The following is a 20,411-nucleotide window of genomic DNA, read 5'->3' as shown; positions in this document are numbered from 1 at the left end:
TAACCCTTATTATTTAAATTATTTAGACATTATTAAGTGCTATAATAATTCAATTTAAGTTTGATTCGATTCTATCATGAAGACAAAGTGCTCACGAAGCAAAAGGGGCAATATCAAAAGCAGGATCGGAGTAGATAGATAGAGTTCTTGTCGACAAATAACTTTTTTAATTTATACATTAACTCGAATAATAATTAATTAATTTTTCACCTAAAAAAGGGTGCCAAAAATAAATCCAACAAAAAGAAAAAATACGAATCAAACTCAAATGAATGAACAAGAGGTGGCTGAGAAAGGTTCATAATAAGGGGTATTAAATTTGACTTATTTTAGGTAAGAATCTTTGAGATGTTGTATGTGCGTTCCTTTAATTCCAATCAATCCCACAATTATTTAGAACGCCTTCCAATGAAGCCAAGGGCCAAGGTACTGTGCATGTAACTTATGCGTTTTCAATCCCAACATCTCCCTTTCTTTCTTGCATACTCCACTTTTCAATTCTCATATAAACGAGGAATCCATTATAACTTTCACCCTAGCTACCTAATACTTTATATATTTATATTATTGTTAAGAGATTTTATTTTTTCAGTCTATTTTGTGGATTAATTATTTTATATTAGGTCATTCTAGTATGATTCGGTTACCGTGATTATTCTATACATCAATAAAATCTTTCCTTTTTTTTTTTTGGTAAATCAATAAAATCCTTCTAATAACTAATAAGCACTACAATAAATATGGACTTTACCAACGTCAAAATCTGTAACGCCTTAAAACCGTTCTCTTAGATAGTTTTAGACAATAATTTTTTATAGTGTTATTGTTGAAGTTCAGTTTTTATTATTTTATAGCAGCAAAATAAAGTTGTTCTCTTTGACTATTTTAAAGAACGGTTTTTATAACCGTTACTAGAATTTGTTTTTAAACAATGATTTTTTAATGTTGTTAAAATAATTATATAAAAGATACGCTTAAAAATCGTTGTCAAAGTTGCTACACTTTAAAACCGTTCTCATAGATGATTTTAGACAACGATTTTTATAATGTTGCTATTGAAGTTTGATTTTTCATTAAGTTATAGCAATAAAATAAAATCGTTCTCTTTGACTATTTTAAAGAACGGTTTTATAATCATTACAATAATTTTTTTATTAAGCAACAATTTTTTAATATTTAAATAATTATGCAAATTAAAAGATACATATAAAAATAGTTCTCTATAAATATTAAATTAGTAGAAGACTAAAAAATTATTGTTATAAATAAATAACAAATGTTACTTATAAAGAAAATAAATTTAAAATAAATTTATAACAAATATTATTTTTTCTTTCATTCTCGTTCTAAAATGTAACATATTTTTTATGCTTAAATAAATTTTTGAGAAACTTCCTATAGAACAAAACACAGAGTTTTGATATTTTCCCTCCTTTACTAGTCCTAAGTCCCTAACTTACCCTAACCCACCACTCATCATTAAAGTCTGGCCATCATCGTCGTACAAAATCAACTTCATGCAGTTCGTAGTGCACCGTCAAAGGAAGCAGTTCATGGTGCATCATCGCTGCATCTCCATTGTCCTCGTGCGTGGGTTGTTGGTACTTCTCTCTTTTCCGCGCCATGGTCGTTGCTTGTAAGACTCAAAATTTTTGGAAAAATCTTATTATGAGCTAATTTCAATTTATTTATGTATTAGAGACTTTGATTTCAAAAATTATTTTATTAAAGATAATTAAAGTAAATTTTGATAAATTGAATTTGAAATAAATTAAGGTTTTTACCTAACTTTACAATTATTGAATATTTTCCTATTTACAATTTAAAGTTTTAGAAATTTAAAAATAATAAGATTTTGACTATTTAAATTAGAATTTTTATGTAATTTATAATTATTGAATAATTTTCTATATTTAAATTATAAAGCTTAATAGTTGTATAATAATAAAATTTTTATATGATTTGATTTAAATAATTAATATTTTTGTAATTTAATACTTTAAGGTTTATGATCAATAAAAAAACTTAATTATATCATCTTATAATTTTAAATTAGAATACTTGATTGAAGCCAATTAAAATTGATACAACAAATAATATTTTTAAAAATAATTTTAAAGAATTTAATTAAATTTCAAATTAATACTCATACCCTAATTTTATTAAAATTATCCTACTCTAATTAATCCAAAAATCCCTAAATCAAACCCTAACTTAACCCTAATTTTTATCTAACCCTAATTCTATTACACACTACCCTCAGCTCCCGCCACTCACACTTTCCTTATCCCCCTCACACGTAACACACAACACACACATAACACCACACACATACACAGAGATGACGAAGAGAGGAAGAGAGGGAGCCGCCGTCACATCGCCACCATTCAACCCATCACCGCTGCCATGTTGCCGCTGCCATGTTGTCACCGAACCGCTGGTCACGAAGGGATGAGAGAGAGAGGCATGCAGAGTGTGTGAGAGAGAGAGAGAGAGAGAGAGAGAGAGAGAGAGAGAGAGGAGGTAGGAATCCTCGTCGTCGCCGTCGCGGAGGAGCTTCCCTGTCTCTGCGAGCTGTCGCCATCGAAGCTTCTGCTTCTGCTTCTGCTGTCATGCCGTCGTCCCTCTGGACGTTGCTGCTTCTGAATCTTGCCCTGTCACTGGTTCTTTGCCTCCTCATTGTGGCTCAACCTCTATTTAGGTAACTCAAGTGTCTCTTTTTCTGTGAGTTTAATTGATTTGGTTTCTATTTTGATTTGAATATTGATTTGGTATAATGCTACCTGTTTTGATAACTGGTTCTCTGAGTTTAAATGATGGGTTATCTCAATGATAATATTCTAGGTGATTGAGTGATGCAACTTTTATGTAAATTAAGATTTGTGACACTCCCTGTAAACATGGAGATGGATTATCACACTTCACCACCCTAAAGATACTCGAAATTATCTACTACCTACGAGAGATACAGTGCTATTAAAGTTATCACCTCACAAAAAATTTACAGATTAAAAGTGCAGAAAGAACCTAACCATTGTAATACTTAACATTCTCGATCCAAATTATTTTATTTATCATCTATAGTCAATATTTGTATAATGAAAAGTCCTACTGTATTGTTAAGTTTCTATTAATTTGCGAACAAGTTAGAACCCTACTGTTATAGTTAAGCTTTGAAACATGGCTCAAATCTGTTATTCAATTGCTAGTTTTCTTAGTTGTATCCGTTGATATATGAAATTTTTTTTAACTGGTGACTATTTCCTTATGAGGAGTAGCATTCTAGAGTTATTGCATGAGTTATAGAGTTCATGAGTACATGCAATCCATCTTTTTATTTTGTGGTACTATGCTTTTGCTACATTTCAATCTCAAATTTAATTTGATATCCTAAACAAGCTGCTTGTACATTGTATTTTTATTGTTGCTATACTGTGCATTATTTCTAATATTATTTTTGCTTTTATATGACTAATATATGACCTGCTTTCACATTAAGATCGGTGTATTAGTACTTCTATTAATTAGGCACATCTTATTAAAAGATGGGAATCTTTTTTTTTTTTAGCTGCTTTTTGCAATTGGTGTAGAACATGGAAAGGAGATAAACTCTGCAGTAGTTGCAAACAAGTGCAGTACTGCTTTGAGAAACACTAGGTAGCTGAATTATTTAAATGTTTCATTTAGTCTTCTTTTCACAAATTTTATCCAATAAAATTTCTTTCATTTAGTGTTTTGATTCTGTTACTTTGAAATTGAGTTTATAGTTTGGAATTGATTACTGTAAAATTGAGCATCCTTTTCCTGCTCTTTTTAACCTAATTTAAATTATACTCTTTTTTCCCTTGAACCTATTCTATGCTTACTGTTTTGTTATGATTTTATTTTAGACTAAGCAAAACTTATGTCATAGCGTATGATTTGAAAAGAGCAATAGGCGAGGTAAACCTTCCCCGAAATAAATAAATTATTATTTTTTCATGTTGATGTTTCAAATGAGTTTGTGTTTTCTTGTTTAGTTTCGTAAGAATATTGTTCTTGCTGGGTTGGGAAGTCTTACCTTTTTTGGTCATTATTTCTTTTGTTTGTATTACTTTTAGGTAATTTGTAAAGTTTCAATGTAGAATTCTTCAACTTCAATATTGTTATTGTTAGTTTTTGCGATGCTCATTTATTACCAAAGTAATGTTACATCTTTAAGAATTCTAAATCAATAATTATAATATTATGCAAACTCAGTTTGTCCATTATCTATTAGCGTTCTTGTTTGTATTTATTCCTCTAGATGTTTCTTTAGACTATCCAAAACAACTCCTAACTTAAACACCTGTCTTACGGGTTGTATTTTAGAATTTAGCTCAATTTGTTTTCATGTGCAGCTTGTTGATTTATGGATCATATATATCAGAAAGTCAAAATCATATATTCAGTTTTTCTATGGAATTAAATGATGATTTATTAGTAACAAATCTTTTATGTTGCTTGATGAACACAATTGAACTGAAGCACAAGAATAATTGTCAATGGCAGCCTCTTCAGACATATTTTACAATCTCAAATGATGGTTTACTTATCTTTTCATTGCTAGCTAGTTTCTTCTTGTATTATATTTAAATAAGATTATTAATTTGTTTGACCAAATTAATATTAGCTATTATGACCTAGCTATTAATAAAAAAATGCATAAGAAAAATCACTAGCAGTTATCTTTCTTTCCCTCGTCCCCTCTCTTTATTAGTAAGCATTATTAGCATTAGGCTTAGTATTATATTTAATTTGTTAATTTTTTTGTTCACAAGAAAATTATTATGAAGATGAGGGATAACTTAATCACACATTATGAAGATCAAACACTAGAAAGTAAAAATCACAAATTTGTAGAGATGATGGAGAGTCTATTTGCTATTGTAATATATCAAATCTCTTTTATTTATGATTAGATATTGTTTTGACTTAGACTCTTATTATGTGATTTTGTAGCTTAGTTTATTTGACTTCTAAAATCTTTTTTTTTTATAGGTCACAAACATGTATGAATCTTATAAAATACGTTATAAATCAAATGTTCAATTAGTTTTCTTTAGTGATTTGATTCAAATAGTTGGAATATTAATCTATTGACATTAAAAAATAGTTGGAATATTAATTTCAATGTAACATGAGAAAATTATTGTAAATAAAGGAATATATAACTACAAAATACCGTTGTCAAAAGTTGCAAAAGATAATGGTGTTAAAACCATTGTCAAAGGCAGTTACAAAATGACAATGATATTAAAACCGTTGCAAAAAAAAATAGCAAAAGCAACATTTTAAACTGTTGTCTTTGTGAATAACAATACTACAACTAAAAACTGTTACCTATTCAATTATAGTTTTAAACCTTTACGTCATGAAAGAAAATGATTTTAAACCGTTGCCTATCCAATAACGGTTTTAAACCGTTCTTTAAAAATTGTTGTCAAAATCGTTGTCTATGCGAATAACTATAGCAATGATTTTTTTGGTTGCCGTTGCCTTAAATAAAAAATCGTTACCTATAAGCATTGATAACGCCGCATATACCACAAATCAAAAAGCGTTACCTAAAATTTTAGAAACGGTTTTCGATCTATGCCAACGATTTTCGACCATTGCAAAAACCTTATTTATTGTAGTAAAGGTACAAATTACTTTCTCTCCATTGATAGAGAAACGAAACCACAAAACTTTCTTGAGAGTTGTCGGCTTAGCTTGCTACTGCCACCTTAGCTTGGCCGAGGTTCCCCTCCCCCCTCTCCCCCCTTTCCTTTTTTTTACCATCTATCATTTTTTTTTGTTTCTATTTCATAACCCTTTTTCACTTTCTGCCCACCACCGCCATTCTCCCGCGGGTCACATTTTCATTGCTCCTTTCACTCTTCTTTTTCTTTTCCTTCCCTTCCCAGTTTCTCTAACTCCAATTCTATGTTCTTGTTTTTTTTTTTTCTATTTAAGAGATCTAGATAATCCAGATCTAGATAAAAAAAAATCCTTTTGTAGTTGTTATCTCTTTTTTGTGGTGTATTGCTCTTTTTATGAGTGTTTTAGATATGTTTATACAGATTTAAAATGAAGATACAATGAAAAAAGTTTTTGTTTATGTAGATATTTTTAAATTCGAAAAGCTTTTAAATTTATTCGAAGAGGAAGAAAGTATATTTTTCTATGTTGCAGAGTATTTTCTGTGTAAATTTAAAAATAAAAGAGACTGTGATTTGTCTAAGTTTCTGTTTTATAAGATTCTCTATAATCGAATATTGTGTCTCTTTTCAGATAATGGTTCAATATAGAGATTGTCTATTTTCTTTTTTAGTTTCAGATCTAATATTTTTTCTGTAATTTATAAGTGCCGTTAGATTATTTTTTAAATGAAAGTTTTTCTTCTATAAAAAATGATTATGTTACCGTGACTACAATAACTATAGTGTTTTAAAAGTATTACTAAAATTAAAATAATATTTTTTATTATTAAATAACACTTTTTAAAAAATATTACTTAAAAAAGTGTTATAAAAAAAAGTATAACTTTAATTTTAGCAATATTTATATAATCACTGTAACTACTATAACATAGTTATTTTAAAATTCTTCTTTTATATTTTGATTTATATAAGATAATTTTATTATTAATTTAAATAATAAAAAGAATAAATTAAAAATATTTACTAATTTAAATTTTAATCAAAATAAAATTAAATATTATTTTATTTTACTTAAGTCTTCGGTATTTAATAGAAATTAATAAACAAATATAAATAGAATTCTAAAATTATAACACCAATATATCAAAATCATCTTGTAATTCTTAACTATCACAAAATTAATATTCGGTCTCAAATATTAAATTAGGAATAATAAATTAAGATGATAAAAAAAATTAAAATTTTTCAACCATACTCAAATGAATTCGATCGGATATGATTTTACTCTCACTAATTATTTTTTAATAATTTAATATGGTGTTAAGATTAAGAAATCTAATAATTTCAATAATTATATGTAACAAATACTCCATATATATATGTAAAGAATTTTGTTTTATAACATAATGGATTATCTCATTGACTAATTCGAGCTAATAAATAATTTAAATTCAAGTGTTATATATACATGAGTACAGAAACTGAAGCGAAATTTATTTTGATATACAACAGATTTTGGTACAAATTTCAAGGGATAAGTACGATTTTGGTCCCTCACGTTGAGGGTCAGAATCGAACCCGTCCCCGATGTATATTTTGATTTAAAATCGTCCTTAACGTGTTTTTTTCGTATTAAAATCGTCCTTTTTATTTTTTTGGACAAAAATACCCTTCCCCCACCCGGTCTTCCCTTCCCGCCTCCCTCTCCCCTCCCCCACCCCAACCCCACCCCCGGTCTCCCCTCGCCCTCCTCCTCCCCTTCCCCTCTCCCCCACCCCCACCCCCACTCCACCCCCGGTCTCCCCTTCCCCCCTCCACCTCTCCGTCTCCCCTTCCTGCCACCCCCACCCCACCCTCGGTCTCCCCTTCTCCCCTCCCCACCCCCGGTCTCCCCCTCCCACCACCATCCACCCCCACCCTCACAACCACAACCACCACCAACCACCAACCACCAACCACCACCACCACCAAGAAACAGGAAACAACACCATAACCACAACCACCACCAACCACCACCACCACCAAACAGAAACAGAAACAGAAACAAACAGAAACAGAAAACAAGAAAGCAGAAACAAGGTGTGAGGCGGAGGCGGCAGAAGCGAGGCGGAGGCGGCGAGGCGGTAGAAGCTAGGCGGAGGCGGCGAGGCGAGGCGGCAGGCGGACTCCAACGTTCTTCCCCTTCGCCGCCGCCGTCCTCCCCCTCTCCCCTTTCCTCTCCCCTTCCCCCCAACCCCACCCCCACCCCGCGTTCTTCCCCTTCCCCCTTCGCCGCCGCCGTCCTCCTCCCCCTCTCCCCTTTCCTCTCACCCTGAACCCGCTTCTTCTCCGGCTTCTTCCACTTCCCCTCCTCCCTCTCTTTGCCGCCGGCGCCATCCCCCCGCCGTCCCCCCTCCCCCCTTCCCCTTTTCCCCTTTCCCCCCTCCCGTACGCGTTTTATTTTTTTTTATATAATTTTATAATTTTTTTTTATTTTAGGGGTAGTTTAGGAATAAATTAAAAAATTTTATTAGAAAGGACGATTTTAAATTTAAATGCGACTTTAAGGACGATTTTAAATCAAAATATACATCGAGGACGGATTCGATTCTGACCCTCAACGTGAGGGACCAAAATCGTACTTATCCCAAATTTCAATCATAAGGATGGCACTAAATATTAATTGAAGCAGCATTAATAACACTTACTAGAGAGATATTAGTTACGTGTATAAGTAACTATTATATTATATGTGTTTCTCTATTTTGATATATATTTGTCACTCTCTCTTTTTATTTTGTTCAATTAAGATTTTTAATTATAAAATAATTATGTGAAAAATATAGTTTCAGCAATGACTTGTATTTTTACAATGTAGTCACTATTTATATATCTTCTTCTATATCTTAAACTTGTATAATAAATAATTTATAATATAATATCAGAATTTTTATATAAATCTAGAGTTTCATCCTTAATAATCCAAAAACATATTATTAAGTTACTCATTTGCAAATGTATTTATTTTAGTCATCATAAAAATTTAACTCTCAACTAATTATTTCTCTCAAAATTTTGATTTTTGAACTATTTAGAATAGGGAGAGATAAATATGTAATTTTATACTTTTAACGTAAAGTCACTATTAATTCTTGATTATAAAATTAACGTCTATGAACAGTTAAATTGAATATATTATTACACCATCATGCATGCACTTATGTTCATTTTAACTATTGGAATTCAAAGAGCAAAGCCTTCAACAACCCAAAAAGACTCCCCTTCTTTATTATGTTCATTTTTTCTTTCCAAATTGAATAATGGAATTGAACATACAAAGAATGGAAGCCTTTGAGGGTTGCAGAAGATAATTTCTCCATTCAATAATCGCCAAAGCATACATATATGGTGCTTATTATTAACACATGCTATATATATATGTTATGTTAATGAAATCTAAAGAGCTTAGTAACCCTATATATAGAGCAGGCTTCAATGATATCATAAAAGAATATAAGTGCTTTTCATTGAAAGATAGTGGCTATTATTAATGCACACAAACGTATCCAATTCGGTGTCAAATGTCTACTATCCACTATTAAATTATTAAAAAAAAAATAATGAAGTTTCACTATTTCATCATCAGATACTTCTACCTTAGTCCCAAACATCCAAAACAAATGGATATAAAAAAATATGGGGTAAAATACTAAATTAGTTCTTTATATTTGGGTTTAATAATCCTATTTTACAGGGACGGATCCAAGTATTAGATGAGGGGGGCACTTGTCCCCACTAGGTTTAAGAAAAAAAATAATTTTATATAAATTAATATATTTGTTTCAATATATTTTATTTTGTCCCACAAAAATTTATAAAATTTTATTTTGAGATTCATGTTAAAAATAATTTTTTATTAAATTTAACGTATAATAATATTTATTTTGTTAAATTTAATTTAATATCAAAATTAAAAATAAGTAAATAAATTAACTTAAAAAAATTAATAAACAGTGATAATATAATTTTTTAAATTCAATCAACTCGTTAATTACCAAACTAAATCTTTGTTTTTTAAATATAAGTAAAATTATCAGTAATTTTTTTTGTCTTAAAAAATTAGTTGAGATAAAAAAAATAATATTTATCTATTAATTAATATCCTTTATTTTAAAATGATATAATATTTTTTAATTTTATCTTTTAAATAATCTTGCTTGTAATAACTATTTTAGATTAAAAAGTATCTTATGTCATAAGTATTATAAAAAATAAACTTCCTAATTCAATGTGAGGTCATTAATATTTAAAAATTATAATGAGTAGTAGAACAATTATTTAAAAGTATGAAAGTTAATTTTGATATATTAAAATATGTATATTTTTTTACATAGTTATTTGATTATATTTATTCTTTTAGATAATTATTTACGTGATAAATGTAAAAAATATTTTTAAATTACAATACATAATTAAATATATGTATAAATATTTTAATCTAACAGTATATCAAAATTAAATTAAAAAATATATAAAAAATAATTATTTCAAAAAGAAAAAAAATAATTGTAAATTAAGTTTTTATTATTTGATATAAACATATTTTTCATATATAGTTTTATTTTTTTATGGTATTTATATACAATTATAGTTTCAAATTATAAATGCTAGTGTATTAATAGGCGCTAACGTGGCAATTGATTCAGTCTTTTATTAGTAAATATATATAAAAATACATAAGAATAAAATTAGTTATGATGAAAAATTATTTATAATTTAATTAAAATATTTTAAGTTTAAATTTTAGAAATAAAAACATATTTTTTATAAATTATATATAATAAATAGTATTTTAAGAATAAAAGTGTTCATTAAGTCTTTTTAAATTTTATATCTCTATTATATTTTTAATATAATTAACAATGTTCAACGAAATTTATTTTAAGATATATTTTTGCCCCCACTTTTAAAATTTTCTGGGTCCGTCACTGCTATTTTGGTTCTTAAGGTTTAAAGTGTCTTATTTGAATCCAAAAAAAATTTATTTAGATTCAATATAGTCCTCTAGTGAAGCCAAACTTTAAATAATTAACGGTACTGTTCCACCAAACTTTAATGTCCTTTCCTAAAAAAGAAGTACAAACTCGAAAGACATAAGATCAATAGCGGATGCATCATTGCGAGCCACTGGCCTTGGTTTGAGCACATAGAGAACATATTTGACAACTCACTTTTCGCGGGAAAGTTCGCCGTTAGAGACGAGGACAATGCCATCGTCACCTCTACTACATGGAACTCTCTTTGGCAACCGAAGAGTTTGGTTATGTAAATTTTTCATATTTAAAAAACTGACTTTACGACAGGATTATATTGAAACTAAGTGAAATTTTTTTTAGATTTAAATATGACACTTTAAACTTTAAACTTTAGAGTCTAAAACAGGATTAAGCCTAAACGTATAGACCAATTTGATACTTAATCCAAAAATATATATTAAGAGTATCATACAAAGTAGATGTAATATTTTTTTCATATGAAAAAAAATTGAATTAAATATCTTCGTTAATTAATACTTGAGAAGCTATCTAAATGAAAAAAGAATTAATACTTGAGAAGCTATCTAAAATTGTATTGCATAGTCAGTACTGATAAGTACAGTCAAATTAAATTTATACGTTACATTATTATTAGTTTTTTTTTTTTTTTTTTTTGCGCATTTGGTTAAAGAGTTAGAAAAAATACATTTCAAAAGTAGAACTACAACCAAAGCAAAAGTTTTTTTTTTTTTTAGTTATGTATGTTTGGATATAGTAATATAAGTTCTTTATTTATTTATTTGTTTGGGATAAAGTTTTAAATTTGGAAGTAATAAAGTAAAGATAATTTCTTTTAACGTGAAATTATTCAATATATGGAGAATGATATAATTTTTTCAAATGTAGCTACTGATCTCCAAATTCTTCTTCTCTTAAAAATTTTTCAAGTTCTTTTATATTTGTTGTCTTGATTATATATAATTCCATAAAATTATAATATCTGTGCCTCTCATATAAACCTTAATATACAATAATGTCTATACTCTATACATACAACATGCATGAGTTCAAATAAAATTCCCCTTATTGTGTTGTGTCTCCATCTTAAATTCCCTTAATTTGTTTCTCTGTGCATTGTTTTGATTCCAAAATTAAGATTTGATTGCTTTTTCCTTTTTCTTTTTATCACAATTAATGGATCTGTATGCTTGAACGTTGAACCTTCAATAATTCAGAATCACATCATAACCAATGTGAAGATAATGTTCTGGTTACTTCTAAGAGAATGCTTTACAAAACATTAGAAATAATATGGCATCTTTTAATTTGCATGAATCTGCAGTTGACAATGAATGGCTGAGAGAATATATATTTGACTGTGATAATCACTATTAATTTTGCACTTGGTGAAGTGAAGGCTAATTATCCACTATCTTATGAAGAATAAATAAAAATAAGAAGTGACTTTAAAGAGAAAAAGAAAAAGAATATTATAAGAAATTGCTACCCCACAAAAATAAAGTCAAAACTGATTAAAGATAATCACAATATGCCACTAACTTAGCAGCTCCATTTTGTGTAGGACTTTTAGACTTATCACCAACTTGCAAAAGATATCACATCCCTTTTGTCATGATCATGATTCTAGTTTAATGGAGTATTCCATATGTATCTATTCTCTTTTATATATTTACAACTTTCATCATGATGGTTTATCTTTCAATTCTTACCAATTTTGATAACTAGAGTTCCTAAGTGCGGTTGCTTCTGATGTTCCTGCTTTTTAACAATAAAACTATGTTTGTATTTCACCTATTTTTTTATTCAGATAATATATTACATTTTTTTTTCCAAGAAAGTGGAAATATTCATGAGCTCTGGAAGGACAGAGAAAATTACATTTGTAACATATTATACAGAATGCATAACATCCTACCCAATTAAAATTCTTGTTGAACCAAACCAACCATGTTTCACACCTACAATTATACTTGCTACCCTGTACCCTCCTAATGATTTTATCAAATATCAACTGAATTCCTATCTGGCAGCACATCAAATCTAATTTAGCTACAATAGTGTGACGAACACAGCTTTAATTACATGTTGAATGAAGGTCTTGGTTTTGGTGGCATATAATAAGAATTTCCACAGTCAATTGGGGTCTGCATAAGTGGATTCCATCTGTCAAATATTATACGGCCTCCTCTGCCAATTCTTCCATGGAATTTATATGCTCTTGTTGGCACCCCATTATTATCTCTTAAAGTATCTGATGGTGGCACAATGCCTGCCATATGCAACTTGTCTGGAAGTAAAGGTTTTGTGAACAACAAAACTGGCTCAAGAGGATCCTGCATATACCCATGAAATAACTCTCAAACATTGAACCATGCAGTTCATTGAGCTATGCCTATGAAGGTAATAAAAATAGAGTCCAACAGCTATTTTTCACAGAAAATAATTTCCTTGACTGCTAAAAAGTACTTCTATTGCAGGGGATAGCACAGCGCTCAAGCATTTCGTGTTAGGCAAGGTCCAAGAGAGGGCCACATCCAAAGGGTTAAAAAAATTACTTCTATTGTAATGAACTTTTAAAAATAACTGGATTATAACTCTTCCAGGGTAACTTCTTCAACTTTTTCAGCTATCTAGAGCATTCAAGTCTCAATCAAATTTTCCAAAATCTAAAGAAAATCACCCTTTTTTTCCCAATGGGTAAAAGGATTATGCTAATTGCTAAAAACAAGAGGAGAGAAGTACAAAACAGAAACCTAAGAATACAACAGTCTAACTCTAGATACCAATATACCACACAAAAAAGAAAAGCACCTTAACTTCAATGCTTTGTTAATGTAAGAGTTTTACACTATTATTATCAATCACATACTACTTCTATAATGTGGCAGCGCATAATTAGATATTTGTTTAGAAACTTTTATACAATGATGTACACCAAATTAAATTCATAAAAAAGTGTGAAATTTTCATGGATAATCTCAGACAAAAGATAAATACCAAAACAAGGAAGAAGAGGACACTGCAGAAAACAGGGCAAAGAAACCAGTATATTACCAACTTTTGAGGCCAGCCTTGTGGAACATGTTGCCTCCTAAACTCTTGCTTTGAAAAAGCTGCAGGAAGCATGGCTGGGTTGGCATCATATGAAGGATGAATCTGTACTACTGAAGGCCTTGAATGAGGATGACTAGTCATCATATTGTCTGACTCGAAGAACTCCTCCTCACTTGAAACAAACTTCGATGAGTAGGGAGTGAGTCTCGAGAGTGCTAAGCTGTCTTCCAAAAATTTGGTTTCATGCTGAGATAGGGAATCACTCATCAGTTCATAAGTTTCCTGAAACTACAGGAATTGGTGCAGCAATACATTGAGATTAAATGCAAGAGTTTTAAAACTAGAACTTTATACAGCCTCCAAATTCCATTTAGTGTTGCCCCATAAACAGAATGGGAAAGGAAATGACACAGTTTTGCTTTGGCCTCACAATGAATGGCAACCACCATACTACACCATCTTCTAGTAAGGACAGATGTAAGAAAGCACGTGGGAAGAATAATGCAAGTACCTTATACTTCATTTGTATCCTCTGCAGCATAACTTCATTATCCATTACTTCTCTCTTTTTCTCCTCCCTCTGGTGATGATCATATACCAACAAAACATGTATGATGGCTAAAGGATATACATATTTTAGAATAGGCAAACTGTCAGAAACTAGAACATCATACCTTGATCACAGCCTGCACCAAGCTCTTAGCTTGTTCAAGGTTCCGTCTAACCTGTTTAGGAAGAAAGCATTAACGTAAGTTTTTCATGTAATATATACTGCAAAAGAATACATGTATATATTTCAATCTGAAAGGTAAAAACAAAACAACTTTCGAACAGCTACAACTTCTGGTAAACCGCAACAACTCTGAACATTTTTAGAAGCTAAATGATCATACGAACCATATAATTTAATCCATAGCTTCCACAAGTTATGATGAGAATCAAAATGATAAAACATAAACATGTATGACTGTTGAAAAATTGCTAGATAAAAAACACATAAATGCAACATAGTGCCTTCAACAGAGAAAACACTTCAAGCTCATCTAACTGACTTCCAGATGCCTAAGAACCATAAGTTCATAACCAGCAAAAGGAGCTAACCTGGCGAAGCTTCTCAAATGACTGGACATTGTTTTCTCTTCGTTGCATCTGAATAGAAAATAAGCACCAAAGTTCAACCAAAAATATATGCCAATTTACAAAATGCCTTTGACGAAACAGCATTTAACCAAAATTGTATAAATGAAAGCTAAATTTTCAACATACCCTTCTTGTGTGAAACCTGTGGGCTTTTTCCCTAGGACGAAAGACATTATATGGGTTGGTGTCATTAGAAGGTGGAGGGGGCTGCACAGAAATGCAGTCAATCTTGTCAAACTTCCACAACATGCTTGTCTAGTAACTTTACGCCAACAAGTAAATGGAGCTAGAACAGAGAAATATTTTAAAGTCAATACATCCAGGAAAAAAGCTTATGAGAAGGGAGCGTAAGCCCCTATTTGCAAGGGAGAAAAAATAGACATTGTATTTAAAGAACTTGAAAACTTGAAAACTTGTTATTGGGAAATTGTTTACATGTTTCAAACAAGGGATAACACATTAAATTCACACATAAAAATGTTGATGACATGGCTAGTTATAGGGAGGGAAAAAGGCTGAAAAAAAAATGCATTCTAAAACAAATTAGCCAAGAGATTGCCTGCTGAATAAAGTAGCACAATTGAGAAATCACAAATCCAACAAATTTATCATAAGTTTAGTTCGAAATGCATCTATATTAAAACAGATCAGCAATAGAATAAATTGATTGTGACGTGCTGAAAACCAACCTGCAAACGTCGCAAAATTGGCTTTTGCCACCTTTCTCGCTGCATCCAAAAGAATACAGCAAATAAGAAAAGAAAGATAACAAGACATCAATATTTCGTAATTCTGACTAACAATTGGAAGGAACCACTGTGTATGGTTGATAGTATAGTTAGAGTAAACACCAACAAGAATGAAAGAGACCCTATATAACAGTCTCCAACTCCTTAATGAAACTATAACAAGCATAATCCCATATATTAGTCAAGTTGCCTTGATATACCCCCTCCTTCCATCAGTGCTCCACATGCAGTCATGTGAAAGTTAATAAACACCACACCGTGGATGATAAAATATCCAGAATCCTCGATGAAGAGAATTATTGGAAGTCATCCAGAAAATAAAGTTGACATATAAGAGGAGACATTTCACTCATTATTGATGGTCTACGGATATTAGCATACCTTCTCTTTCCAGTAATCATATACTGATTCAATAACTGTATATTTTGACTGAGCTTGTAGGGCCTAAAACGTTCGAAAAGAATTCTCAATGAGCCACAAATCTAAATTGTAAAAAAGAAATATCTTTTTCATACTATAATTATAAGAAATACATTTAAGAAAAATTAAGATGCATTGTCAACCATTCCAATCAAAGATAACGTAAATAAGGAAATCCTTATAAACAAGTAAACAACAAACATTAATTGAACAGGAAAAATCAATAAAATGTTTAATTTTTTAAACAATAAAAATGTATGATCACTTCTGTTAGTTTGATATTTCTACGGGAAAGGCAAATCTATTAACGAGAAGAGAGATAAAATGTACAATAAAAGGGACAGAAACATAAAACCGTTGTTAGCATAGATTGTAATAATAACAGTAATAATAGACAATGGAATCGTGATATAATTTTACCTCAATAGCACCATCAAGCCGTAGTAGCACCGGAATTGGTGAACCAAGAGTAGGTGTTATAACTCCAGCCCTTTCACGAGCCTTATGATCCAATACCTCCAGCTTGAAAAGAAGAGCCTCAAACCTATTTACCAGGCATTAAATGAAGAGCAGAACTTGCACCCAGAAAAAAAAAAGGAGCACTAAAGAAAAAGAGGAAACATCATATATTATTTACACCTAATACTAATATTACAAGATTTGTGAAAAGATTAGTCACAAGTATGTGCGTTCCAAGAAACATATATTGTCACAGGAGTGATAGTTAAGCGATTTGATCAAACCATGATCAATAGTGTCAACTTGATTTCAAGCAACCAGGACTAACTGCTGACAAGGTAAAATAAATAGAAAGAATACAATGATAAAACCTATTAAAAGGATTAACCCTCTACCAACCAAAAAATTGACAAATTAATTGACACCAATCAATCCAGAACACAGTCTAAAAGTTTACATTTCAGGCATCAGAATCTTCTTTTCCTTGTTAAACTCAAAAAGCCAGTCCTCATCTTCATTGTCCAAGTCATACTCAACAAACTCTCCAATCTCAGCCCGAGCTGCAAAAGGACAAGGAATTCCAGTACAACAGTGGAGTTTTCAAATTCTGAAATACTTTGGCAGAAAATTCTATCTAGTGGTACTGGCCAAACCTCCTCTTGCCCGCAAGTAAGAATTTGGTTGAGCAAAAGTGCAAGAATAGTCCCTTTCATATGTATCCACAACAACAAACTGAGGAGTAGGGATTTCAGAGGCCACTCTCCTGCTGGGAACAGGATGTACCTAAGAGAAAATCAATAGAGGTTACTGATATATCCGATCTCGCCAGCTTTGCAACTTGACCAAACATTATCATCAATTTTTAACTAAGTACATTCATATTAGAAGGTTGCTAATATGACACTATTCTATTGTTCCATAACAAGCACATATTAGCTTGTTGCTTTATTGATTTTCCTTTCAAAAGGGGAGCAGAGTAATCTATGAGATTAATTGTTGAATATTTGAAATTCCAGCTATCTACACAATAGTTGTTACTAATTTCATTCATGCTATTGATATAATCAAACACAGTAATGGATTAAACAGGTAAATGTAATACAATAACATACCACTATAAATCAAGAAAGAACCCCCCCCCCTCTTTCCAGCACACACACACACCCCCTCCTTCTCTTTCTTTTTGTTCAAGGTAAAGTGCCCATACCTCATGCTCAACCTCAGTAGCAATTCGCAGCAACTGCGAGTTACGAGTAGAAGTAGGTGCCTCGTCATCTTCGAAGTCCTTAACAGACTTAACAATGGGGAGCTTCTTGTGGATGTCAAGTGGCCGGGGCCTGAAAGACAACCTAGTCATTTTTCTGATTATTAATTATTCCTCCAATCCTATACAGTGTTTCATGCCAACACCTTCATATATGTATCCCTGTGTTATACAAAAGAAAAGTAATATAAGTCTAAATCCCAGTGGCAACTAAAAGACCATAGCATGCCACATACAAACACAATTAAATGATTTATCCTCTGTCAGCAAAAAACAATCACACAATACACATAAGCATTGCATTCATGGCCTTAAATTAATAATGCAAGTGTCAAACACCAAACATCATTCTAAAAAAATAATAAATAAAATAAAATTGCACTGCCTCGTCAAAATCAGCACTTGCATATTCAAACAATAATTCAAAACAACAAGGAATAGATAAAAATTGACTTTTAAAAAAAAAAAAAAAACATAAAATTGGGGCAGGAAAAAGCAACGACAAATACTGAGAAGAAGAAAACACCAAAGGTTCGATTTGACTCACCGGAAGAAATAGATTGGCGGGAACTTTATCCGATTCCGTCAATCTCAGATGTTTTATCAGTCAGTGTTTTTCGGTAAACCCTAATTTGATCCCCTATCAGAAGAACATCTGCACAAAAAGCTCCATTTTTGTTTTTCATTTTCTTCAGCTTTTTTTTTTTTTTGGGTTCCTGTACAGTTTTTTATTTTTTATTTTTTAAATAAAATAATCATCATTCGATTGGACTCATCATACGATTATGGGCCTCTAATTCCTCAACTTACTTTTTTTTTTGGGCTCACATTTATTTTGTGTGGATCAATCAGCTCTATTACAATTAAAAAAAGAATTTAACAATATCTCCGCCTTGTGCATATAGGAATCCATTTGTTAGCGATAACCCCTTAAATAGAGCTCAAATCCTTAGTCTTTGGCCTGCCAGGCTGAGGGATACCGTAAAAAAAAAAAATTAAAAATATCTCAATAATCATATTACGTAAATATCAAATATCAATCATTCGTATAAAATACATATTGAAATATAAAATACGCATAAAAATAAATAAATTACACATACATTTATACATAAATATATAATAACTAATTAAATGACCAATTTTTTATGTGCACATAACATTTTGTTTCACAAATTTTGTTTATCAAATGTTAGTAATATTTTAGCTCTTTTTATAATTATAGTTATAGTTATATTTTATCTTTTTACATGATAATGAATTTGAATTGTACTCTGTAATCAGAAATAATCCTATAACTATCTTGTGTTAAATAAATAAGAAAAATGTTATTTGTACACTACCTTTCAGCCACCAATTCAGCCATTCTCACCTCTTGCGCTTTCTTCTCTTCTCACAGAAAGGGTTTCATTGCATACACCTGGATTCTCTTCTTTTCTTTTCTCTTCTCTTCGATTGCGCCAACCTCATTCCTTACTTCTCTTCGATTGTGCCAACCTCACTTCTCACTTTCTTCTCTTCTCCACGGTTCCCTTTGCTTTGCTTAGGGTTCTTGTTATCTTAGGGTTTTGATTATAAGTTTTGATTCAATGGAATCCACAAGCTCGAATGATGAGGTTTGTGTTTAATTTACTTCATATGTTAATTTTTTATTCTTGATTTGATTTTAATTTTTTGATTATATCTTAGGATTTTTGGTTCTTGTTATCTTAGGCTTATGCTTCTGATATGTGGTTTCATTATGTCATTTAGATCCTTTTACATCATATACGTTGTGTGATTATATCCTGAAATGTTATAAATTTGTGTAATGAAAAAAAGTTTAGTTCCTGGATTGTAGTCAAATTGGTAGTTTGCATGTTTGAAATTTCTGCATTTGCTTATATTTGAATATTGAGTTTGATTACGATGTTTTCCGAGTTTGATTATATTCAGGATTAGTGCTATATTTGACTACTGAGTTTGATTATACTCAGGTTCAGTGCTTGACAACTAATTTGTCTTGTTCATTCATAGAAAATTGAGAGCGTTTTTATACCTGATTTGATTTTAAATTTTTTATTATCTATATTTTAGGTTGTTCCAAGCATAGGAATGACATTCTCCTCTGTATGTTCTAGAACTGGTTATCGAAGATAAAAAATTGATCCACTAAAGAAGACAAATCCAATTTTCGAGAAAAATTGTAAAGTTAGGATTATTGTGAAAAGGGATAAGAAGATGGAATATGTATTAACCTTTGTGAATATCCAATACAACCATGCTATTAGTCCTAGCATGGCAAAGACCCTGAGAAAGCATAGGGAACTAAGCTTGCATGCCAAATGGATAGCTGAGATCAATGATCAAGCTAGTGTTACAATGAGAAATATATATCAGAGTTTAGCAACTGCTACTGGTGGCTATGATAAATTAACTTTTACTGAAAAAGATCTTTGGAATCATGTAGCAAAAAGTATCAGAGTCATACAAGAGGAGGGGGATGCGCAATCATTAATGCGGTATTTTCATAGGATGCAATAACAAAACTACAACTTCTTTTACAAAGTTAAATTGGATGAGCAACATCACATAGAACATGCTTTTTGGGCTGATGCTAGAAGTCGTGCTGCTTATGAGCACTTTG

The 20,411-nt window shown here is 30.8% G+C and overlaps 1 protein-coding gene across 4 annotated transcripts; it reads right to left on the bottom strand.

Annotated features, from left to right (window-relative positions):
* Positions 1-12,458: 12,458 nt before the first annotated feature.
* Positions 12,459-18,553, bottom strand: LOC112737508 (uncharacterized). Of its 4 annotated transcripts, none has more exons than XM_025787433.3 (13): positions 18,333-18,553; positions 17,729-17,947; positions 17,175-17,304; positions 16,979-17,081; positions 16,483-16,606; positions 16,024-16,086; positions 15,583-15,621; positions 15,020-15,100; positions 14,855-14,902; positions 14,428-14,478; positions 14,265-14,333; positions 13,754-14,041; positions 12,459-13,032 (listed from the first exon to the last, which is right to left on the bottom strand). In XM_025787433.3, the coding sequence occupies exons 2-13, from the start codon at positions 17,876-17,878 to the stop codon at positions 12,778-12,780; spliced, it is 1,401 nt and encodes a 466-aa protein (XP_025643218.1). In that variant the 5' UTR covers positions 17,879-17,947; positions 18,333-18,553; the 3' UTR covers positions 12,459-12,777. The 4 variants fall into 4 exon arrangements, with proteins under 4 accessions (XP_025643218.1, XP_025643219.1, XP_025643220.1 ...); XM_025787434.3 differs by having other exon boundaries at positions 13,754-13,999; XM_025787435.3 differs by lacking the exon at positions 16,024-16,086.
* Positions 18,554-20,411: the final 1,858 nt, after the last annotated feature.

This window comes from Arachis hypogaea, chromosome 13 (assembly GCF_003086295.3).
Source record: "Arachis hypogaea cultivar Tifrunner chromosome 13, arahy.Tifrunner.gnm2.J5K5, whole genome shotgun sequence".
NCBI classification, from domain to species: Eukaryota; Viridiplantae; Streptophyta; class Magnoliopsida; order Fabales; family Fabaceae; genus Arachis; species Arachis hypogaea.
Note: the sequence above shows the minus strand (reverse complement) of the source record. Positions and strands in the feature narration are given on the sequence as shown.